The following is a 25,931-nucleotide window of genomic DNA, read 5'->3' on the forward strand; positions in this document are numbered from 1 at the left end:
CGCCTTTACCGAAAGAACCAAAGCATATGAACTTCGTTAATCTACTGTTGGATGAAGGCCTCCACAAACTGTGTCAGTGGTGGAGGTTGTTTGACCATACTTCACGCTTGACCTGTTGAACGGAGGAATCAGAACTGGTTTAGATATCACTCGCCGCTGATGTTAGCCATGACCGAAATCAAGTCGCCAGGTTCCGATTACATTTCGTGGAATTACAGCGATACCAGTCCACTTAATACAGTGCCAAAGACTCAGGTGTTTTTTTTTTTAATTCGTAAATGTAATGGGCTTGCATGATCCATCCACTGAATGCCACTTTACCACACTTAAAAATATAATGGATTTTTTAAACATCAAAGTATAATGCAGTCACGACAGGTAATTGAATCGCGAGGGGAGTAAATCATTACACCTGTAAATTGGATACAGGTCTCCCTTGCCAAAGCAGCAACGTATCGCATTGAGATTGTATAAAGGACATTACCGTATGTGCCAAAGAAGTCATGAATTAAACATGTTATTTTTGCAAGGGAAATTTAGATAAAAAGTAAACGGAGCTGACAATATTTTTTGTTGTTTATTGAATATTGTACAACTTTTGGGTAAAAATATGAATACTGGATATTTAACGATACAACAATCTAAAAAAACTGAAACATACATTTTTAATTTTTGGTGTGGAAAACTAAGATACAGTGTATGAAAAAAAAAATACTTAAGGTAATTTTTAAAACAAGAGTTCAATATATCCAGTAAAACATTTTAAAGTTTGAAAAAATCAAGTCATTGGTGTATTAAAACATCTTTTTCTACTGCAAACAGGTTTACAGTACTGTACTCGCCATTAATTTTCAGTGTCAGTTAAGCTACAAATTTATTTTACAGGTAGGAACAACAGTTCCACATTGCCCACCAGGGATTATTTGTCTGTCGTGCATAGCCCCTCCAAAACATGTACACTCCCGGATTGGTTGAAGTGCGTCACGTGACCGCGAGCTTTCTGTCGTGCACGAATGCGCTGTCCAACCAAGTTCCTACCTGCCCACTCCGAAGAAACGTGTTGAAAAACACTTCCATTCATAGCATTTGAGATAAATCGTAAAATCGCCTTCTCCTTAGACAATCACTTCTTTCAACAGCCCGGTGTTAAAAATCAAAGTGATCTGATTAATGTCCTGGTGGTGTGTTGATAATACGCGAATGTAAAGAACACGAAATTATAAAACGTGTGATAATTAAAAACTGACAAACCTCAGACACTATTCAAGCTTACAGTTACAAGTTTAGAAAATAGACGTATTAAAAAAACATGTAAAATATCAGTGAAATACTTTGCAAAATACGACAAGCACATTATGGATCTAATACATTGTATAACAAAGACAAAAGTTGCATTAAAAGCACGTTACGACAGCATGAGATGTATTACTCCGATGATGTTTTTCATCATTAGTTTCAGATGTATCATGTTCCATTACAAAATTATGCTTTATAAATGACCATGTAAAGCTTGTTGCGACCATATAAATCGATATTCATTACTCATAAACTGTAGCAGTAATGCATCATTAGCTAATACTGTAATGCTTTTGTGACAAGCTATAAAATGTCAGTACAAATTTATATTTCCATTCGCTTAAATACCATTTGACGAATCTATATTCTCTTAATTTCACGTAAATTACAGTAACTATCAGTGATTATATTGTATGTTAATAAAATTAGTAACTAATGTAAGAAATCACTACAGTGCAAATGTCCTCTTCGAAATATATTAAGTGCATTAATATTGTTACTATGAAAATAAAATAAATGTATACGCGTAAACGTATTCTTTGGTTCTTTCGGTAAAGTCGTGTAGATAGAAAAATAATAAAAACATGAATTCCTGCAGTCACGAAAGTTTGAAGTCAATATTTATACCATAAACGTTATGAAAAAAACCGTACATAGTTGAAACAATATTCACGTGCCATACTGTGTTGATTCACCTGTTGGCCTAGACAGCCACTTGACAGAGCACTCTGTTCTGATGCAATTAAACCAAAAACAGACATAGTTGACATGGGATATGGAAGCCATTCATACTTTGCACATTCTACAGCAGAGGCCGTCTCCCGGCCATGAGGGATGTCTCTTTGCGATGCTCAATATCGTGCGTTAAGGCTGGTGGATTATGAGTTTATTATTATTTGTATGTTAAATGTATTACCACAGTTAAAGGCAGTGAATTCATGGGTTGAAGCTGTGCAACTTACATTTTATCGCAATTCATATCCTGGAAAACGACCAATCCCACTGGCGGTTCCATGGGTTTAAATTGCCAGGGGTAATGCCCTATTCAGTGGCAGTGTGGCGGAATTAGACTACTCCAGTATTGTTAGATATATCAGTGCGGAGATAATAAAGGATTGGAGAGTTAATGAGCACAGCAAGAGAGATAGAGGGTAGGCATTCAGAGAGAGAGAGAGGGCCAAAGGCAGAGAGAGAGAGAGCAGAACGATATGGAAAGGGTGGACGGGTGGAGTGGAGCCAGCCAACGGAGCTGTGATGTTAAGTCGGGAACACAAATCGAGGTGTTGTACGTAAGTCTGCTGTCGCATGGGATACGACACGAGTTGGCTTCACTTAACGTGCGAAAGGAACCGGGGTTGTAAACGCTTCTTGAGCTTAACGGTACAGATGGCACGATGGGTCAATGTAAAGTCGACCTTCTGACGATAAATTTTCATCGACAACATTTGTTGTGGTCGATATTTCTCAGGCCCCTTTGAAACGGGTGTCTGCCCCCCACACATCGGTGAGAGCAGCACATAACATCTGGCAGCTCACGTATGAGGAAAATATGAAGTGCGTGAATGAAATGTTCAGACATTCGCTATTCTCTTAAGAATATAAATGCATGTTATTTTTGCGGATTTGGACGTCAGAATGTAACCATTTATTGCCGATATGAATCTTCACCGAGTAAATTAAAATGCATGAGTGTGTTTTCTAAATGAACTGGACTCTGGCTCCGTGGAGGATTTGAAGATTAATTAGACTTCAGCGGACTAGGGCTCAAGTGCAGTAAAGTTTAAATACACATAATGCTGATGCAATACTCCGACGTTAAAGTTATTTTTACTCAAATTAATATTGAAGTGGTTTTCGTCTCCTGTTTACAGCCTTGGACCACTTGCTCATAGAGTGGCACCGATTTTAACAACCCTTGAGGGACGATGGCCCAAATCAACCCCCCGACCATGATATTTCATTCTCCACCTTCAGATCTCGATCTGCTCGCTCAACCACTGGCCCCTCGGAGAACGATGCTATTGAAGAGTTTCTTCCTTGCTCGAGTGGCTGTACGACCACTGTCGTTCAATTAAATCGACCAGCTGATCAAACGTGGGTCTCTCCACCGGTTCCGCATTCCAGCAAGCCAGCATCAATTCGTACCTGTAGATAAATAACGTATAGAGTATATTTTGTTATTTTTTTATTTCACGATAATTTTAGTACTTTTTGTAAACAAAATACATTCACAATTCTGCCAGCTGATAGACAATAACATCTAATGCGTGCTAATCTCACCTCTGCTTTGTGTGTTTGGCTACGTACATACATACATTTGTTTATACTTGGGCTAAAGTAAAGATATAGCCCTGCAATTGCTTGCTCATGCCACCGTTACTCGTTCGTGCTGGTCAGATGGGAGTACAGGTACGCGCAATTTCCCCCACTTCACCCCACCACACGTGACCTGCTGACCCGAACAGCAGTGGCATAACCATTTATACTGCTGGGTGGACAGAGGCGGGAGGATTGAGGAAGCTTCCTCATTGCTTTCAAGTGCCATGCCGGCGATCTCTGGATTGCTCAGTATTTACACCACCGCAGCATACGAATGGAATTTAATATTTTTTTCTGTAATCATTATTTTTAATGAAGTGTTTCTCGCGTGCTATTTTGTATCTGCCATAAAATAAAAATCTATATCTAGCAGTGCAATAGAATGTCTGGTAATAGTAATGATGATGCGTATCTCCACCACAGCCAAAGTGCAATAGCAAAGTACATGTTCGCTTGATGAATGGCATACATGTCAGTTGTATTGAATCTTGGTGGTGGCAATCTGTATCCCTCTTGGATCATCTGGTAGAAGCTGGAGTCCACTCTGATGCCACTGTAGGGGGTCTCACCTAGCAGAATCCAACACATTGCATGAGACAAGTGGCACACATATAACATGAAGAATCATACATAATAATGAACAGTTTTTTCGGTAAAGTCACGTAGGTAAAAAAATGAAATTAAAATTAATAAAAATAAAACAATAAAATCACGACGTTTCGGAGGCAACACAAGTCTCCGTCATATCATATTATTAATTTGTATTTAATTTTTTTACCTACGTGACTTTACCGAAAAAACTAAGAGTATGAATCCTTGCAGTCACGAAAGCTTCAAATCTAGAACAGAGGAGATCTCCACTTATCTGTGGTGATACTGAGGACGAATATTTTGACATCGGCTCCCGAGTTTTGAAATAGACGCTCGTAACCCGCGCGTTATCGGATTAATTATTCCACACACCTCTTATCCATGAAAACCTTGAAAATAACAGGAAACTATTTTGTAATACAGAATGGGAAAATAATAATCGCACATAATGGGATGAATAAGGCCACTGATCAGATGTTTACAGCTCCCACGGATAATAGTAGTCACTGGTAATAGGGTCGCGGATAACAAGATTTCTCCTTTAATAACTTACACAGCTATGTCAATCCACTGCTGGATGAAGGTCTGCCTGCACTGTGTTAGTCATGGGGGTTGTTTTTTTATTCTCCATGCTGGTTAGTGTACAGGTTGTTACTGGTAGGAACCTCCTGGTTACACCAGCCCACAGGAGATTATTGTGTCCGTCGTGCAGGGAGGGGCTGGGTGGGGAGGGAGGGGCTGGGTGGGGATGGGAGGGTGGGGAGGGGCTGGGTGGGGGGAGGGGCTGGGTGGGGAGGGTGGGGAGGGGCTGGGTGGGGAGGGGCTGGGTGGGGAGGGTGGGGAGGGGCTGGGTGGGGAGGGTGGGGAGGGGCTGGGTGGGGAGCATGGGGCTGGGTGGGGGGTGGGAGGGGTGGGGCTGAGTGGGGAGGGGCTGGTCACCCCGTGGTGCCCTTATAAAACTCAACGTTTAACCTACTCACGCCGGCTTGTGCCTGCCCTCACAGTCGGGCATATTTGCGGAATACACCACGTCGCCGTTGACCCTGGCCATTGACCGAGCAACCCGACGTTCCTACCAGCTCCCTCCGCAGGAGGAATGTGTTAAATATGGAGCTAGGCCCTGTTAAGATATCACTTGCCACTAATGTTAGCCATGGCTGGGAATCAAACTCGAGACACTGGGTTCATAGCACAGCACACAAACCACTGGTCGAAACATATACTTTGTAGTATAGTATGGACTAAATGGTAATGCATTTCAAATTGCATACTATTATAAAGTAATGGATACATTGCTTTGTTTAAACAATGTGTTCTCAGCCAAAATGTTGCAGGCAAGAATTTCGTGCTCTAAGTGTTATTTTTGCATGTTACAAACTGTCCTTCAAAATGTCTGACATTTGGCTAATGAATTCCATCTTTCAGCGAAAATACGTCTCTCCCTATTAATGAAACATTATTTTTCAAGTTTTTATTTTCATTTTTCAGATTGAGAATTTCCATTAGCCTACAAACTGCTCTACCGGGCACGTTGAGATAACTTTAGGGCCCCAGAACGTAATATTGGCTGGGGCCCTCCATCCTGAGTTTGAGGATCTGATAGAGTGGTACTCGCTTGACCACTTTTAGTTAGGTGAAGATGACAACCATGGACCAGTTCACATCTGCACCTCCGATTAGGGGCCGTCCATAAATGACGTCACGCGATGTTGGACGATTTTTGACCCCCCCCCCCCCTCGTCACACGGCGTCACAAAAAGTCAGACCCCCCCCCACGCAAATATGACGTCACAAAGCTCTGCCCCCCCCCACCAAAAAATAAAACACGCTTCAAATCGCTTTAAACTGTTGTCATTGTAGTGCGTATTTAATTTACCGCTGCACTCTGATGTTGTAGGAGAAAACATTTATGAAAAAGTCTATTTAATTAAGTAGAACGTGACATCACATTTCTCAACCCCCCCCATCGTCACACATCATCACAAATGTCTGACCCCCCCCCCCCCCCCCGGTGCGTGACGTCATTTATGGACGGCCCCTTAGCACGGTTGGCTATGTACGGTGCGAAAGAAGTTCAACATACATACATATCACCCCCGTCCCGCCAGGCTTATGCACATTACACAGCATGCCATTTTTTTTCCCGCTAAGATGATCATTTCCTTGTGAAGGTGGGGGGGAATGAGTGTTGTCTGTCACCGAGAGAGAAGATTTCCCACAGGAGGATGCCATAGGACCAAACGTCGCTCTGGCCTGTGTACAGGCAGTGGAAGATGCTCTCCGGGGACATCCACTTGACGGGAAGGCGAGCCTACCACGTGCGCACCACAGCACCACACACAGACACAGAGACAGTCAGAACCTCCTCCTTGAGTTCTCCGCCTAAAGGTTCTAAGTTCCCGTTTTTTCAATTCGTCAAGCAGCACCTCGCCATATCTACCGTACGTGTCCATTTCCGCAGAATTCTTCGAGATCCTCATTCAGCCAGATTTGTCTCTGACAACATTACCAAACCAGATCCTTCACCATCTACGATTGTTCCAAGTAAACCTACCTCCTCCTCAACACAACTCTCTTACATACTTCTCATTTAAAACAATACAATAGTGAGATGAGGATTCTCAGAACCTTTAGACACCAGTAAAGGTCTGATGTGCACTGCCGTTGAAACATGTGGTAGCTCGATCACCCAGGGAGCTAATGCCCAAGAGAGAGTGCCAGAGGTCGCAATCGGGTACCCGATACCCGTACCCTACCCGATACCCGGCTACCCGCACCCGGCTACCCGGCCAGGTACAGGTAGCCGTTTGCGACCCTGGTGCGACCGGGTACGGGTAGGCCGTGAGTCACTGGTGAGTCACCGTTTGTCACTCATTTCCCAACGTCTTGTCTCTTTTTCGATTTAAAGCTTTCGTGACTGCAGGGATTCATCTTCTTGGTTCTTTCGGTAAAGTAACGTAGAAGGGAAGTAATGAAATAATAAAAATAAAACATAATAAAATTATTCTCACGACGTTTCGGCCACAACGCAAGCAGCCGTCCTCTTGCGTTGTGGCCGAAACGTCGTGAGAATTATTTTATTATGTTTTATTTTTATTATTTTATTACTTCCCTTCTACGTTACTTTACCGAAAGAACCAAGAAGTCTTGTCTCATCTCACAATTCAAGTTCCTAGAATCAACCCACCCGCACCTGCAACATTGCTTCATCCCAGAGGTCGCAATCGGGTACCCGATACCCGATACCCGGTTACCCGTACCCGGCCGGGTATCGGGTAGGGTACGGGTACGGGTAGGATACAGGTACCCGTTTGCGACCCTGGTGCAGCCGGGTACGGGTACGGGTCAGGAATCAAAACCCGTTTGCGACCTCTGGAGAGTGCTGAGCTGAGATGCTGGGTTCAATTCTGGGCAGCCAGCCGTGATTAAATGTGTTCTCAAATGTAATGGCAGTGGCAATTGTATGGTCTCAGCCCGCTCACTGACAGCAGGTCAAAAGATGCTCATGAAATGTGTATTTCATATAAATGAGCCTCTCCTATTTCCAGGGGCTCACATTTATGAGTACACTGGATGATTGACGTGTGGTAGGCTGTTATTTACACAGCACGATGGATCGCTGTCTTGTGTTTGGCGAAATAGGTCTATTTGAAGTGACATTATTGCCATGTGCCATGTTCCATACATGTCGTGATGCTCTGCTCACTATGTAAAGTTATATTTTAAAAATATGAAGCGATGTGTGATGGTTCTTACAACGTTCTATATATATGTGAAAAAAAATCCCCTTAAAGTTTGATTTACAAAAACCCTCACCTATTTTTAAGTGTACAGGGAAAAGGGGTGTGACTTTACTGTATTAACACAAACGTAACATATTCGTCAATAATACTGCCATTAAGAGGACTATGTATAAAAATAGACGTTTTGGGCAATGGCTCTTCATCATAGCAGAGCGAAGGATTAACAGTTGGAGGCTGGACTATACGCAGTCAGGTCCTGCCAGAAATTATGTTCGTACAAAAATGTTTCTAGATTAATATCCTTCAATTGTCACATGAACAGTTCATAAGTCACTTGTGGTTGTGCCGTATCAAACAATCGTGTGGGACGTGCGACACGGGCTGTGACCTCAGACAGGCCGTGATTCAAGCCGCGGACTCACGTTCCCACGGATGACGTAGTTGGAATCGTTGTCGATGTCTCGAGCCAGGCCGAAGTCGCAGATCTTGGCGACGCGGCCGCTCGTGATCAGGACGTTCCGAGCAGCCAGGTCACGATGGATGCACTGGAACAGACAGGAGAGTGCGTGACATTTCAGTCCCATGCGTCAACTCTGCGTAACACATCGGAGTAATTGACACGACAATTCCATCACTTGCAGGACTCTTTCGAGAGGCTCCACGAGGCGTTCTTGGGTAAATAAAGGTAATTTAGAATAACCGTAAAAAAATCAACAGTAACATAACTTTGAATACTCTCTCGACAATTCCATTTGAGGGGTTGTGTAGCATGCGCGTGCGTGGGTGGTGTGAGAGGGGTCTGCATATTTTACTAAAATGACTTTCTTCGATTATTTTTGTTGTATATTATTCAGGGATTTTTTTTCTTCCTACTCTATAAATAAAACGCTTGGCTGCCATAGTCACTCCAATCCTGGCATGAAGGTTTCTCACTGGGCACGCTCTTTTACTGCAAGTGGAAAAATCACACCGCGCTCAATGTGTTGACTGTCTTACTAACACGCGATACTGAAACAAGACGGAATGTGAGAACCCATGCATGGGAGATGACGCGTGCGTCACTTAGTCGCTGATTGGCTGAAGACAGGCTCCTTGTTGTTGTCTGTGCTGTCTCGGAAAAAGACGGTAACAATCGAACCTGACGTTACTCTGATCCACGCAAGTTCTTACATTGTTCTGTGCTCGAATATCACAACTCATGCGCGTTCACATTCAGAATGTGACAGCTTCACGCCGGTTCCTTCCCCCACTCTCTGTGGATATAATTCTTTGCCGTGGTGTGAAAATGCCTCATGCGTGGATTTAGTTAATTTAGTTGCCTCATCAGATGGGCCAGGAAAGGTCTGAACAAAAGATTAGCCAGAATGCCACGCAACTGAGAGTAGCTCACACAGTTACGTATCTTAATTACGATGCAGTCCAATAAGGTCAAATTAGTTTGGTGTCATAGACAACTCAACGATATGTGAAAGCTGCTTGGATTGGTACTGTACAGTTTCAGAGCCAGAAGTTAGAAATGTATTGGCATATTCAGCTTTAAAATGGTTGACAAGACTCAGAGATTATAAAATTGTCATTTGTTAATTTACAGCCATTTGTTAATTAATGCATCGTGTGGGTCACGGGGGTTATTTGACCATACTTCACCACTCTGGTGAGTGCGGGTTGGTGAAGGGCATTCCCAGGACCGGTTCATATATCACTCGACACTGATGCTAGCCATGGCCGGGAATCTACCTCAGTTTGTCAGGTTCGTAGTGCATCTCACTAACTAACCACTGTGCCACCGCTCCCGTTATGTTATACATTTGGAAGGGAGGGATGGAGATGGGGGAATACTTGCCCAGCAGTGGGAAGTTAGAGGCTGAAAAATAAGATGGGGGAAAATAAACGAGAAACAATGGAAATACGACGGTAAAAAGAAAAAAAATTTGATTTTAAAATGTTAACTTGCACGTGAATGACTGGGGTGGTTGAATCGATACATTCCTAGATTACAGTAAATGGAAATGAGAACTTCTGCCAGGGCTGGCTTCATCGGATGAACCCGTTCTTAAAGTGTCTTTACAGTTGGGCAATGGGAAATATGTTGTCTGGAAAAGTTGCAAACACTGGCAGACCACAATCGTTCTGCCAATACCTTCTGCGGGAAATTGCAACATGCTTGGTTCTTTCGCAATCACAAAATGACTCCTCGGAAAAGGAAGTGTTTGTTCCGTGCACATGATAGTTTTCTCAATATGTGTTGTAATTCGGCGAAACATTCATCTGCAAACCTGTGCGAGACAACACCACAGAGATTCCGCAGACTACGTTCCCATTTACCTGGCCGCAAAAACCTTGATCGTAATTTTAAACAATCCTCTACTCCCTCTCTATCAGTGCCCCCTTTGCCTTCCGTTCCGTTAGCTTCAGCGAGCGATGCAACAGCTCTCCGATGCATATTCTTGGAGTTGTACCGCCACGTATTATTCGGTACGATGTTCAACGTTTCGCTCTGCATGCTGGGACCTCTGAAACTGAAGAAGAATAAAGCTCTCCAGTTCCTACAGAAGTGCCGAGCAAGTGGAGCTAAACGTCGGACATCGTGCCAAACAACGTGCGGCATGACCCAAAAAAACACATCGGAGAGCCAAGGAGTGCAACCACAAAATCCCACGTGCAAACGCCGCGTTCTCTCTCTGCCTCCCATTAGTTGGCACAACGGTAGACCACCTTCGCCCGCTGTTCCTTACATCTTCAAATCAACGACCTCCCCTTTATTGTCAGCGCTGTGCCAGTGGATAACGTTGCAATGTGTGACGACATTGCCTAAGTTAAACAAACGTTTTCATTTTTACGTTGTTACTTTTAAGGAAAAACCCACTTCCGTGAGCTGAAATGGATCACGAGGGTTTGTTTCAACACAATATGTTTGCAGATAAATATTGTCGGTAGCAAAATGGCTCATCTGAACAGGAATAAAGAAGTGATGAAACGAAGAAGGAAATTAGGGACTGGACGGACATTGGTGCGCAGGCAAAGCTGAAAAAACATAACCTCACCACATTCGTTATTAACGCTGCCTTATAAGGGAAAATAGAGAATAGACTGGCTTTCCGGGCAAAGGTCTTTCTTCAGAGCTTATCCTCTCAGGCCTTCTTCCTCTGTCTGCCCCAAAGATTAGTGCAGTTGGCTACGTACGGTGCAAAGAAATCAACATACAGGCATACATACAAATTGCCTCGAATCTCAGCCTACTATATATTCATACAATATTATTAGTCGGAGTTAAACATTAATGTGGGTGGGTGGTTTAAATTACGAGTTTGAAGAATTATTAAAGTACATTGACCGGTGTTAATATTTTTTTCTTTGCTTCCAATTTTGTGTTGACAGACCGGAGAATAAATGTGAATACAGAACAAAACTGCGTAAATCTATAAATCCAAAGAGCTGTCACTACACATGATTTTCCATTTATGTATGAAGTGGAGCTATTTATTGTGAGAGAAAAATATTTCTGCCCAAAATATTAGCTCACATTCTTTGAGGAAAGGAAGGCCATTCCCTTGGCAACATGGAGAGCAAAACTGAGAAGATCTTGAAGGTCCAAAGGGAGGTTGTCAGCTTCCTCCATCTCCGCCAGCTGTGCATTTTTGCCATCTGTATAACACAACACCACAGATAAACATTATGCGTTGGAAAATCAAAGAGATCAAAAACAGGGAAGCAATCACCGTGACAAAGATGTCCAAACAGAATTCACCCAAAAGCTATGTTTTTCAAAGCACGTGAAATATGTGAATCAAATTTTAAGTTGACAGCTGCATTCTCCCAAATAGCTTGCAATCCTAAAAACGTGACAGCTTTTAATGCTGGATATAAATCTATCGAGGGTGCTGCTTTTAGAAAAGCCACACTACTGATTATTATTACTTTTTAAAAATGTAATTAACACATTCCTGCGGAGGGAGCTGGTAGGAACGTTGGGTTGCTCGATCAATGGCCAGGGTCAACGGCGGCGTGGTGTATTCCGCAAATATTCCCGACTGTGAGGGCGGGCATAAGCCGGCGTGAGTAGGTTAAACGTTGAGTTTTATAAGGGCACCACGGGGTGACCAGCCCCTCCCCACCAGCCCCACCCCTCCCACCCCCTACCCTCCCCACCCAGCCCCTCCCTGCACGATGGACGGACGGACGGACACAATAATCCCCTGTGGACTGGTGTAACCAGGAGGTTCCTACCAGTACCAGGCAATCTCAGATTTGTAAGTCTAGGCTGGTGTTTGTTTGTAAGTCTATGCTTATTGCTGCTACGATACACGGTACATACCATGCAGGCTCTTGCATTCCACATAGTCCATCATCGCACCAGCACGTTCTGGGAAGTCCACTTGGGTCATACTGGCATTCATCTGACAGTAGTCATTGCTCTCTGCCTTGGTCTCTCCCAGACTTGGAAACAAACACGTGTAACATTAAATCAGTCATCCTACGTTAGCGTTGAAGAACTGCACCTCCCAGAATTGCCGTGCACCTCTGCGTATGTTTCACCGAATAACAAACGTATACAAATAAAATGAACATTCTAATAATTCTTAATCCATCAATGAATGAAGGCCTCCGCATGCCACGTGTCATGGAGGGTTTTTGACTATACTTCACCATGCTCGTCAGTGTGGGTTGCTGAAGGGGGGGAAATGTTAGGACAGTTTTAATCACGAAAGTCAAATTAACTTTAAATATATTCGTATTTGTGTGTGGTAGATGATCAATTTCTTTGCAGTGCATTACTTTAGGAAGTTCTTGATCGACTGCATATTTGAGTAGTCAGACAATTTATTCTTCACGATCTCGAGGCTGAAGTCACTTTTCTTCTTCTGCAAAAAGTTGAGGAGGTCTCCAAAGCAGCAGTACTCAGTGATGACCAAAGTCGGACCTAGAACAACACCATCAAGATGGGGGCATCAGAGAACACATGAATATATGCAAACTACTCATATTCGAGAGGTGTCCAACAATGAATGTGATGGCCCAAGAAAGGACATCATCCACAAAAGTCAGGTTTTGTTGAGGGGAGTTACATAGTCATCTGTGGAGAGATGATACAATACACAATGAAGATGAAATCAATATTGTTGTGTTAAGTGTCTCAATGAAGCCAGAGATAGGTTCTCTCGAAAAAGCACACAAAATGCAGGCTGCCAAGTTTGCCCAGGGCACTGACTGATGTTCGCCTTGGGTAAGAATCGAACTCTGTTCACCGCGTTCACAGTGCAGCATGTTAACTACTGCACCGCGGATACCTGGAGCACAAATGGAAAATTTTAAAATCTTCGGTGTGCGACTGATCATCCAGAACAGACCATACCAAATGTAACGACACAATGCCCGAGGAGACATTACAGAGATACATTCCGCCGCTCCTGACACAGTGACCTGGCTTGACCACCTGCATATGAAACTGTTGTTGTTTCTCTGCATTAATCTAGCCTTGAAGTTTTCGTGACTGCAGGGAGCCATACTCTTTGGTTCTTTCGGTAAAGTCACGTGACTTTACCGAAAGAACCAAAGAGTGTGTTTCTCTGCATCTACATCAGCCATACGAAGACGAAGCACCACCTCAACCACGTCCGCTGATTGTAATCAGTTGCCTGACGGATATGGGTACAGGCGTGGCATTAAACGGCGGCGTCTGAGCTGACCTTCAACGGTGCAAGCCCCCAGCAGATTAACGATGTTCAGATGATGGCCCAGGTGGCTCATTATCTTCAGCTCCGACATTAGGGCTTCTTTCTCGCTGGAGTGAGCACCGGCTGGCGAAATCAAACCAACCACACACAGATTATTAATGTGACACATTTACAGCACTTGCTGTATGAAGGTATTCCCATGCCGTGCTTATCATGTCGGTTGTGACCCTACTTCGTACCTATATATGTTTTTGTCAAAGTGATTTTTGGCCCAAATGAGCTCATCTCCAATTTACAACCCAGCCCTGAGTCAGGAGTGGAAATTCCACATTTCTTTGGCGCCGTGGTGGGGAGGGGGGTGAATCTGTCTCTAGGACAACCACTGTAGACTTCTCCGCAGTGCTAAGACCACTGAGGGACGATGGGCTGAGTCAACCGCCAACCAGGGTTTGGACTCGCACGCTGGACTACGGCGCATATACTGTGGAGTCAATTTGTAGCATCCATTGAACACGGTTCTTCAAGAAATGTTTAAGAATGGACCGGTCAAGACTTTTGTTCAGTATTTGATGATATTATGAATAAAACGTTTGGTGGTTAATGCAGACTTGATGCCTTGCAATAGGCATTTGGTATTTGAACATCTTAACACCTCCTGTTGTATTGACACATAGGGTAAACCCTTTTCTTGTTTTCCCCTCACTATTTTTATACTGACTAAAAGGTCCTATCGAAGTCAAATGTATGATCACCCAAAAGCCACAGCTGATTTAACAGCACTGCAACATCTCTGGCTTGTTCTTGATTGAGGTGAGTAAAAAAAACACATCTGTTAGAAAAAGCGAAGTTAATGTATATTTAATTATTCCTTCCTTTTTAGTTTCCTACGCCAAGGGGTAGGAGGTCCCTGGCTCACATTTCCTCCATCCTATCTGAGCCCACGCCCCCGTCTTTGCCTCGCAACACCAAACTCAACACACGGGTCCTGGGAGCCAGTATTAAGAGAAAGTTTGAGCCTCTTTCCCATCCCCTTTCTCGCCAGTACCGTCTAGGTGACAACGTCACTGCGTGCAGTTTGACGTCAAACCCAGGACCCGTGTATAATTTGTCTCAATCAGTGAACGTTTGGGAGCAAAGAGCTCAGGACAGCCGAATGTGAATGTGCAGCTGAACGCAGCTGAACACCGAAGTCCTTGCCCTCAACAACCAATTGCAGCAACCGCAGGCCTCACGTGCCCTGTGCCTGGCCGAGTGTGTGCCACACTTAAGGCCACAGAAGCCAAACTAACTTGACTGTTCTCCATGAGCGGCCATTGTCGAATATGATGCGACAGCCAATGAATGTTCACTGCTGCGAATTGGTGTCGAAACATAATTGAATGGGATGGATACATTGGCTGTTTCTCTCTCTCTCTCTCCAGAATCCACTTGATAAGTGGAAGTAGATTGTAATTATAGGTAAACAACAGCGAGAACAGACGAGAGAGAGAGAGTGCAAGTGCCGTATCTTTGGAAGCGTTTTGAGAGAAGATGACAGAGGCTACAAGAAGCCCAGTGCTACAATTTACAAAGCGACAGCAGTATTCAGCAAAAATAAAGAGCTGCTAATAAGATGGACGAACATGGTATCTCAGAAGAGGCTCGTAAAGACTCCAGCATGGAGCGTGGTTTTGTATATTTGGCGGGGACAGGAACGCTGAGGGAGGAAGATGCGATAAGAAGACTGGAAAGCTCAGAGGTGTGGATGCGGCACCACATGGAGAACATCATTGGCATGGAATTAAAACAAGGGAAAAGCGCAGATTTGAGAGTGGGTTCAGAAGGAAAGAAGTTGAACTCTAACAATTCACAGATGTAAACAGATTTGGACTGTTAATATACATGATGGTCCAAATGGATTGTGACCCCCCCATTGAATTTTCTAAAACTTAAGTATTTTTAAAGCAACGTTTAATTAAAACATAAATGAATATGCAAATGAAAAAAAGTGGTCAATTATTTGGGGGATCACAGAGACATCTGGGCCACACTGCAATTCGAGACTCGCTGAACGAAGCTTGGGGAGGAAGGTGGGGGAAATACCAAGATGTAAAGACAAGAACGCATCGATCAGTAATGCGAAGAAATGTGAGGCTGTATGGGGAAATGCATGGGGAGGCACAAGGATGTAGAGAACTCAAGCGACCGAATGAGCGACGGACCATGTTATTTCTTGCACGAATTACGAGAAATGGTTTCTGCAGAACGTTAAATGCACGTGGCACGTGCCACCGATGTGGCTCCTCCAAGAAGCGAGGTTTCCCTTTCCACGAAGCGACGCGTGGGGAGGGTGGTGGCTCAGCCAAACTACGTACGTTTAAGCATCTTCACAGCCACGTTGGTGGAAGTGTCTTCATTGAGAAGGCCATGCGCTGCGGCCTTCACCACCTTGCCAAAGGCCCCGGAGCCCAGGAGTTTCCCTGCGAGAAACGGTGAGCTCAGGCCTCCTCTGCATTGCACGTGCCAAACCGCCAGCGACCACATGCTACGGCGGATGTGGCCACACTGTGGCTCGCGAAAAGCATTGCGACTCCCGGGCATTTTAAGTATACGTTGAACTTCTTTGCGCACCGCACGTTGACAGCCGTGCTCATCGGAGGCACGGGGAAATCGGAGTTGCGGAGTACAATTACGACTCAACAAGCGGTAGATGCATATACAACTAAAAGTGTGTTTTTATTCAAGCGCAGTGAGATGGATAAATCGCAGCTTCGTGGTCAGCGGTCCATCGGACTGGAACTCACCACCCTCTGGAGTTCAGCCCAGTCGAGGCCCTTCTGCCGGTTGTGGCGTGAGTAAGCAGGGCCAGAACTTAATGGTATTTATCAAACCGTTTTATTCCGCAGTCCACAAATTGAAATGTCGCTTGTTCCAGATGTCTTGTGACCCCAAATAATAAATTGACCCCTAACATTTTTTTCATTTGCAAAGTCATTTCTGTTTTTAATAAACCTCGCTTAAAAAATATTTGAGTTTTAGATAATTAAATGAGTGGTCGCAAGACACCTGGACTACCCTGTACATCGGCGTAGAAGTACTTTAATTACAATACAATTTGTTTAAGCTCACCAAAGACAAGCTTATTTCGTGGAAACTCCCACTTGTCGTCGTACGGTAGCTGCGTTGGGTCAATGTAAATGTACGAGTTTCCATTGTTTACTGCTTCAATCATCTTCCAGCGGATTTCGTACCTGGGTCGCTGAAAGGGGAACAGTTGGCAGCTGTCAGGATTCAAAGTACCGCAGTTTAGGGTCGTGCTGCTGTTCACTTTGAAAGCCTGATGTTAAAAATCCAAACTTGTGCTGCGTTGTGTGGCAGTCCCCAACACTCACAGTTTTGTATTTGTAGAGAAGCACAATGAATCCGACAAGCAGCACACATGTCACCGCGATGACAGCAGCTATGGACGATGTGTCGGTCACATGGACCGTTAATTGACCGATCATTTGGCCTGCACGAAGAGGGAGAGCGAGATGAACACTTTGAAGAAATCGAAAATTGTAGGAAGGGCAGTTCAAATTATCAACGGTAAATAACTTCATAATAAATCGTAGAAGTTTGCATACTTGTAACGGAGATCGAGAAGGGCACTGAGATATTTCGGTCGGCGTTCTGAGCGAAGAAGAAGTATTCCCCATTCTCGTTGGCTTTGACTCGTAACAGATTCAGCTCGAACTTGTACCTGTAGGGTTTAGTGAAAAGAGCACATGGTCCAAGAAGTGCTTAAATATGGCGTTTAATGCCCACGATCGATAGCGCAACTTTGGGCAAGCCTCAAAAATGCAACTCCCTAAGTTTCTCTTTATTCAACCACGACTGCTCAAATCAGCAACATAGCATTCGTGGCATGGACCACTGTGCAAGAAATTAAACCCTACCTCTAACAATGGCCAAATCCACTCCCTCTCTGTGGCCCACTGCCTGGGTCCCTCCAGCCCACGGGCCCCGGTGCAGTTGCTCAGCTTGCAAACTTGACAGCAATTTGCACCGGCTAAAATATGACCAAATCACCCTCTCACACATCCCGCCTTGCTTGGATGGGTGACCTCCAGGGTTTGGCAGATGTTGCAGGCATGAGGCGAGGAGAGGGCAGTGCTGAGTGTCACTCCCTCGTATGTGTGGTGGGTATTTTCCGGGTACTCTGGCTTAATTCCAAATTATAAACATCGGAATTGGAGACACATTCCAATGGAGTAGGGCCCTCTTCATAAAAAAAGTTTTCCTGAGTAAATAATGTAATGTTTATAATTGTGAAACATGGCTACAGTATGATAATTGGTTGTTTTACCCTTCTATCTGGCAACAAAACTGACACCTTTTTTTACAAGGAGTCATGTTTGCATAGACCACAATACCTGCAGTCATAATGCAAACAAAAAACATAACTCTGATAATGTGCACTGTCCTTGAAGTTGATTGGTCCACACCCGAGACAGCTTTCCTTAGAGCCTAGTCTCACATGGCGTTGGACCAGATGATGCCAAAAGGCGCACAACTCAAAGACAATGCACCATCAGAGTATGAGAGCTCGGGGTAAGCATTTACACCATTGGAACCTCATTTACCAGTAAAAAATATGATAATTGTTTTTTTACCCTTCTATCTGGCGACAAAACTGACGCCTTTTTTTACAAGGAGTCATGTTTGCATAGACCACAATACCTGCAGTCATAATGCAAACAAAAAACATAACTCTGATAATGTGCACAATAGTAATAATTATGCAAGACCACAATGTTATTCAGCGGTGATGCACAACGGTTGAGAATGCCTGTCCTTGCCGTCAAATGGTTGTGAGTTCAACTCCTGCCACGGTGTCGTCTCTCAGCTCTGTACGAAGCTTCTGGAAATTATGCGGTAAGTCAACCACATATACGGTAAGTACCCTCTGGATAGACTCAGTCCCACCAGAGAAATCTGGAATGCTCATCTCTGGCTCAGAGCTGCAAAGAGGAAATTCAGCGTCACCTCCCTGCTCATTCGAGCTTGGAAAACACGCGGAATGGAGTGTTGGGTCAAGCAGGAATGCTAAACCTCTCAAACGGAGTAGGATTAGCAATGGCCAATTACTTTGTGTAATTCCTTCTCGTTGAAAATACACACACACGCGCATACCTGTGTCTGTCGTCGACGGATGACCTCTCAGTGTGCTCGGTCTCATTGACCAGCTCCTCGCCGTGGTACCATGCCCAGTGGGAAATGGGTGGATAGGCCACCATTTCCACTTCCAGGGTTGTAGAATGCCCCTCCTCCAAGATTTTGTGGGTATCGGAGCTTTGATTTGTTACGTTAATGAAGCCGTCATCTGCAACAAACCAACACTCGAAATGAACACTGATGCAGAACGCAAAACCGTGTACATTCAAGCCGGTGGTTTAGCTGTCGCGTGTACGGGTTTTGCGGCAGCAATGGGTTTTTATTTACGTGGAGGGACGGACATGGTAAGGTGTATCATCTGTTTGTTTGTTTTGTCAATATACGTACTTTGACGCATCCCTTCATCCACATTTTAATTTATATATTCCACAATGCTGCGAATTATTGTTATTGTGTTACGTCGAGATCGTCTTTCATCCGTAATTCACATAATCTGTGGTGACGGAGCGGTGCGAAAGCTTAACAATAATAATAATGTACACTCTCAAAACTTACCTACAACGACCAGTTCGACTGTTGCGTTTTTGTATTTGCCGTTGGTTCCGTTCGTTCTTGTTGCGCTGCAGCAAGTGTAGTTGCCGGCGTCATCCAGATGCACTGATGTGACGGAGAGGCACTCCGTCCGATAGTAGCCATTCTCTACACTCTCAAAGCTTGTCATGCCATACAACACCTAAACACAAAGTTGAAATGCATGTCTGAAAACAAACACCACACTCATTTTCCCGTTAGGATATTTGTAACAGACGCCTGGTTCCACCAGCCCACAGGGGATTATTGTGTCCGTCCGTCCGTCGTGCAGGGAAGGGCTGGGTGAGGAGGGAGGGGCTGGGTGGGGAGGGGAGGGTGGGGAGGGGCTGGGTGGGGAGGGTGGGGAGGGGCTGGGTGGGGATGGTGGGGAGGGGCTGGGTGGTGGGGGTGGGGCTGGGTGGGGGGTGGGAGGGGTTGGGCTGGGTGGGGAGGGTCTGGTCACCCCGTGGTGCCCTTATAAATCTCAACGTTTCACCTACTCACGCCGGCTTGTGCCCGCCCTCACAGTCGGGCATATTTGCGGAATACACCACGCCGCCGTTGACCCTGGCCATTGACCGAGCAACCCAACGTGCCTACCAGCTCCCTCCGCAGGAGGGATGTGTTAGTGACAAACACAACATCGAGGATGACACCAATGTGCGATGGAGTGATGAGGAGATCGCCTCGTGCTACAGCGAGACGGATCATGGTATTGCAAAAACCACAAAGGCAGATTAGGCCATGGGGATGACTTCGCCTAGATAATGACGATTTGCTGAAAAGCAGGCGATTGATGGGTGGTTAATGCCTCACATTTGTCGAGCTGGCGATCCACTTCAGTCGCCCATTTGGCCTGACGGAATTGACCTCGCAGAGGACAGAAAACATATCGCCTCGTTTGAGCATCACCCAGGAGGCATTGAGTTTCACGCTGTGAAAGTGGTCGTCTGGAAAGATAAGCAAAGCAACGGCAACACGTGCTGTAACATTGTATTCCACTTTGAAGAAACATGGGTTAAGATTATTAAGATTGTTTGGCTGCTATAACTCTCCACATGATAAGCCACTTTGTTATAAAAATTTGACTTTGAACTTTCGTGACTGCGGTAAAGTCACGTAGATATAAATGTGTCGTAACCCTCCACCACCCGACACGGCCAATCAGTAAAAAAGTGTCACGTTGACTACAGACAAATAGTTCACTTCTTTAGCCCACCGGTGTGTTGAAGCGTGAAACCACAACATTTACAATTTTTGAGTTGTACGACGTTTCGCTGGTAATTGCATCCAGCATCATCGGGCAATTCGCCGTCAATAAAATTGGTCGCGAAAGCCTACGTGTTAAACTCACGTAGGTAGAAAAAATAAAAGTAAATAAAATTAAACTACGACATTTCGATAACAGCACAAGCGATCGTCTTCAGGAGGAATACAATTAACCCGTAAAAACTAAGTTTTTCACTCTAAATCCTTTATATGCGTGGCGGCTAGAGTCCTCTCGTCCTCTGGCTTGAGATGGCTGCCACCTATGGGTCAGATGATTGTCTGCCAGCATTCAGCAATTGGTAATTAAATATTAAAAAAAAAAATTCCCTAAACAGTGTAAAATTTAGGAAAAATTTTTTCACGAAAATTAATTGTCACGCACAACGAGTCTGTGTGGAAAATGTCAGCTCGATTGGATCACGGGAAGTGGGTTAAAAAACGACCGAAAGATTTGCACGGTCGTAAGCAAGCAAGCACGCAAGCAAGCAAGCAAGCGAACTTAATATAAAGGATTTAAAAATGGGCTGATGACGATCGCTTGTGTTGGTGATCGAAACGTCTCAGTTTTATTTGATTAACTTTTATTTTTGCGATCTACGTGACTTTACCGAAAGAACCAAAGAACACGTTGTTATTATTTGTGACCAGGTCGCTCCTGAAAAAGAAGCTAATAGCTCAGTGGCCTTTACCTGATACAATAAAATAGATTCGTTTTTAATTTATTAATTTTTTATTGATTTTCTTACTTTTCCTACGCTTTTCACCCCGATTGTGTTTTTGTAATGATTGTTGTAACATTCCGACCCGCCCCTACTGGACATTTGTAAAAGAAGAGCTTTTATAGCTCATCGGATTCCCTCCAATTATAAATGAAACTCTGATTCCGATTGTTTTCAAGTAAATTCCAGGACGTGCTCACTCGCTCACTCTTCATCAGCGTTTAATTTCCCATTGAACATTTGAGGGGTCGACGCCTGACCAGGATTAGACCCTCACGACCTTTTCGACTTGGAGCGATTCACTCTCCCGCCTGAGCCGCCTGGCCGGTTTACATGTAAGCCGGTGAGAGCCAGTCCTTTTTGAATCCTTTATATTAAGTTCACTTGCTTGCTTGCTTGCGCGCTTACGACCGTGCAAATCTTTCGGTCGTTTTTAAACCCACTTCCCGTGATCCAATCGAGCTGACATTTTGCACACAGACTCGTTGTGCGTGACAATTTATTTTCGTGAAAAAAACAATTCCAAAATTTTACACTTTTTAGGAAAAAAATAATTATATTTAATTGCCAATTGCTTAATGGTGGCAGGAAATCATCTGACCCATAGGTGGCAGCCATCTCAAGCCAGAGGACGAGAGGACTCTAGCCGCCACGCATATAAAGGATTTATAGTGAAAAACTTTGTTTTACGGGTTAATTTTTTAAAATAATGCACGAGCAGCTGGTTGACTTAGCGTCTGTCACGTTCGCCACTGCACCAGCTTGCGTGGCGCTGATGGTGCCATTTACATCACCGTCTGGTGGTGTGTCTCTATTGAGGCATGGCCAAAATCTCAGGATCTGATGTATAACAGCGTGTGATATTATTACTATTATTTACAAGGTGAGGCAGCCCACCGAATTTGAGGTTCTGGTCCAAATTGTTATTTAAACGGTATGACTATATCGGCATTCTTGAATTAAATTATAAGACCGTATATACAGTATATGCATGCGTTGTTATGGTGGTTATAATAAAAGAAAGACAAATTAAGTAAATTATTTTCTTCCAACAATTCGGCTATCCCTTGAAAAAAAAACAATTAGCCTCCATAGGCAAATAGAATATTTCGATTTAAAGCTTTCGTGACTGCAGGTATTCATCTTCTTGGTTCTTTGGGTAAAGGCACGTTGAAGGGAATTAATAAAATAATAAAAATAAAACATAATAAAATAATTCTCACGACGTTTCGGCCACAACGCAAGCAGCCGACAGACCTGGTCTTCACCTGAGGACGGCTGCTTGCGTTGTGGCCGAAACGTCGTGAGAATTATTTTATTATGTTTTATTTTTATTATGTTATTACTTCCCTTCTACGTGACTTTACCGAAAGAACCAAGAAGGCAAATAGAATATATCACGATAATAATGTAAATGTATAAAGCGCCCTTAAATAATCGCTCTCACGGCGCTATATAGAAGCTGGTAATATACAAATGACCTCCGGTTAGCACGGTTGAATACGTACGGTGTGACAGAAGTTTCACGCACGAAGCAAAAATCAAGCAGTCACCATGGTCGATACATCTCTCCAAATGTTTCCTATCTTCTGCCAGGTTCCACAGCCCTCCACGTTCTGCCTCTGACAGTCTCTCACCACCACCACCCTCTGGCCTGAGTCAGCAATGGTGCCGCTTGATAATAATGTATCTGTCACGATTGATGCAAGCAAACGCTTCTAATTTAAATAACCTAAACTTTAAATCCACACGCATTGTGGTGACAGAGTTCAGTGCAGAAACATCCGTCCTGTTATGACTGTGTTCGCCAGATTATAAGATGAGCCGTTAAGTAATTACGCACCCCAATCGTGTACCCGGTGTCAATGAAGTCAAACATGTCGACACACACACACCTACCAAATTATAGGACGCAACACCCACTTGTATTATTATTACTACACGATTTATTTTAACTCACTCTGTCTGTTGTCGTTGTATCCTCAAATCTTGTAACTCAATTTTAACCCATTTCCCAATGTGGTATCCACTGCAAACTCGGTATACTTATGTCATACTGATGACAATACTATATTCTATCATTAAAAATATATATTTTAAAACGTTATTTTTTATATGTTATGTTTCGGCTTGCATCTAATTGTCCACGGTCAATTCACGTTGGCTGTAATTGGCCACGGCCCCTTACGCTATGGCAAGCGTTGGTGCCACTTCCTGGAGTCGTGGAGTTCTGCCATTATTAGTACGTTTCATAAAAGCGTGTTTATAAAAACACATTTTTTAAAAATACTACTCATTTTAACTCACAGAGAGAAAAAAACACGTGTATCACAATCAGAGAATAGGGTGTCATCCGCTCACTCACTCAGCGAATACAAAAAAATCTGAAGGAAAAAAATCCTTACCTTTCTCAACAATCAGCTCAAAGATCTGCGACTCGACTTTCTTCCTGCCCAGGAGTCCGACGCACCTGTACCTGCCTTGCATGTCCATGCTCAGGTTGTTAATCCTCGCACCCTCAGCGACGTGCATGGAGTAAGGGAAATTCAGCGATCCGTTTGGCTCCGTGTCGGAGACGATCCGCACCAGATGGCATTGCTTCATGCCCGTGTCCAGGGAAATGCACGGGATGGTGGCCGATTTCCTTTCGTTGCCGTACACCGTCGTAATTTCTCTATGCACAAACTTGGCAGAACCTGCAAAAAACACAATTGCTGTTTGTTTGTTTGTATTAAAAGTACGCCATGCTATCGAGGCGGGCTTAAACAGCCGAACTAACTGAGAGGGAAGATAAATTCATCAGGCTGCTCGTGGCCAAAGCCACCGACAATGTCTTGCAGTTAACTTTTAAAATGTTTGTTGTTACAGGTATAGCAAAACGGGCAATAGGTAAAGCGATCTCGACAAAAATGTCATTTGTTTGTAGTCAAATATTTAAAATCTCGCGGACCAAGTTAGTAACATAAACTTGTACGTTGACACTTGGAGACCTAACGTCATGCACTCAACTTCATTCGCAGTCGCAGCAACAGCAACACGTAGCCAATTTCAGTATTTGGAACCATGAACAAATTTAACGATACTATAATTATTATAGCTCGTGGTCATCTCTGACCCCTCTCTTATAAAATTAAATTGGTCATCTTGATGGTGGAACCTTTAAAATGCATTCTTACTCGAGTGCGATATATTAAACTAACCCTGCATCATCATTTGTACAAATGTAAAAAAACGAATGCAGCATACATAAATAAAAAAAAAACACAGTGCAGCACAAGATAAAAAGCAAATACTTAGTTTTGTATCCCATTGCAACGGATTACATTAAAGAAGCAGAAAGATAACGTAGGATACACATTCTTACACAAGGCTGCGTACAACAGCAGCACAAAAGAATATCCCGGCACAGCTGTCATTTTGCATTCACGTAAATCCGTCGCCTCTCAGCTCGTCTTGCCAATGTGTCAATCTGGACGTCGCAACTCTCTGCCCCCTCTGGCTAAATAGCCCATCTTGCATCGCCACGTCACTTCCCATACGGAGACGCGTTGCCTAATAGGCTCTTACATACTTTTGATGTCAGGTTTTTTTTCACTTACTGCTGTACGAGGCATGATTAATGTTGCCGTTTGATTTTTTTTCACGTGAACAAAATAGATATTTGATTCTCAAAATAGATGTTTAGTTAACTATCACATATGTTTGAAACCCCATGCATTATTAGCATCTAAATTTGAGTAAATTAAGATGTGTAATGACGATAGATTCTAACTGCGGTGTGAGTGGATATAGTGGCCACGGGAGGTAATGACAGGGGAGTCAGCCTGCAGTGCGAATGGACTAGTGGCCACGGGAGGTAAAGCCAGGGGAGTCAGCCTGCAGTGCGAAGGGACTTGTGGCCACGGGAGGTAATGACAGGGGAGTCAGCCTGCAGTGTGAGTGGACTAGTGGGCACGGGAGGTAATGGCAGGGGAGTCAGCCTGCAGTGTGAGTGGACTAGTGGCCACGGGAGGTAAAGCCAGGGGAGTCAGCCTGCAGTGTGAGTGGACTAGTGGCCACGGGAGGTAATGGCAGGGGAGTCAGCCTGCAGTGTGAGTGGACTAGTGGCCACGGGAGGTAAAGCCAGGGGAGTCAGCCTGCAGTGCGAATGGACTAGTAGTTGCGGGAGGTAATGCCAGGGGAGTCAGCCTACAGTACGAATGGACTTGTGGCCACGGGAGGAAATGAAAGGGGTGTCAGCCTGCAGTACAAAGGGACTGGTGGCTACGGAAATGATCGAGAATGGGAGCATGGTCAGCTGACAGAAGAGGACGGTAGAGTCTGCCGCTGGAGCTAGCGTCCAGAGCCAGCGAGAAGGTTCGTGCCGGTCAGTTCTGGTTGGCGAAAGTGGGGAGCATAGAAGTAAGATCCTAGGGTACAGCACAACTGTAGATGTTGTTGTGCTGCCCCTCTGCTGCCCAAGAAACAGCCCCATGTAGGGGCGAAATACCTATTTCAGCTACATATTTCAACTACCACCTATTTCAACTACCTATTTCAACTGCCACCTATTTCAACTACTTATTTCAAATACATATTTCAACGACCCATTTCAACTGCCATCTATTTCAACT

At 44.2% G+C, this 25,931-nt stretch overlaps 1 protein-coding gene across 1 annotated transcript; it reads right to left on the minus strand.

Moving 5' to 3' along the window:
• Window positions 1-447: 447 nt before the first annotated feature.
• On the minus strand, window positions 448-24,786 carry FLT3 (fms related receptor tyrosine kinase 3). The gene is made up of 17 exons (XM_078865063.1): window positions 24,683-24,786; window positions 23,724-24,014; window positions 20,147-20,280; window positions 19,316-19,493; window positions 18,779-18,968; window positions 17,230-17,345; window positions 16,996-17,114; window positions 16,733-16,862; window positions 15,979-16,083; window positions 13,637-13,747; window positions 12,726-12,870; window positions 12,265-12,386; window positions 11,473-11,594; window positions 8,372-8,494; window positions 6,406-6,517; window positions 4,085-4,184; window positions 448-3,441 (listed from the first exon to the last, which is right to left on the minus strand). The coding sequence occupies exons 1-17, from the start codon at window positions 24,732-24,734 to the stop codon at window positions 3,315-3,317; spliced, it is 2,277 nt and encodes a 758-aa protein (XP_078721189.1). The 5' UTR covers window positions 24,735-24,786; the 3' UTR covers window positions 448-3,314.
• Between the last annotated feature and the right edge of the window lie 1,145 nt (window positions 24,787-25,931).

The sequence above is a fragment of the Lampetra fluviatilis genome, chromosome 19 (assembly GCF_964198595.1).
Source record: "Lampetra fluviatilis chromosome 19, kcLamFluv1.1, whole genome shotgun sequence".
Lineage (NCBI taxonomy): Eukaryota > Metazoa > Chordata > Hyperoartia > Petromyzontiformes > Petromyzontidae > Lampetra > Lampetra fluviatilis.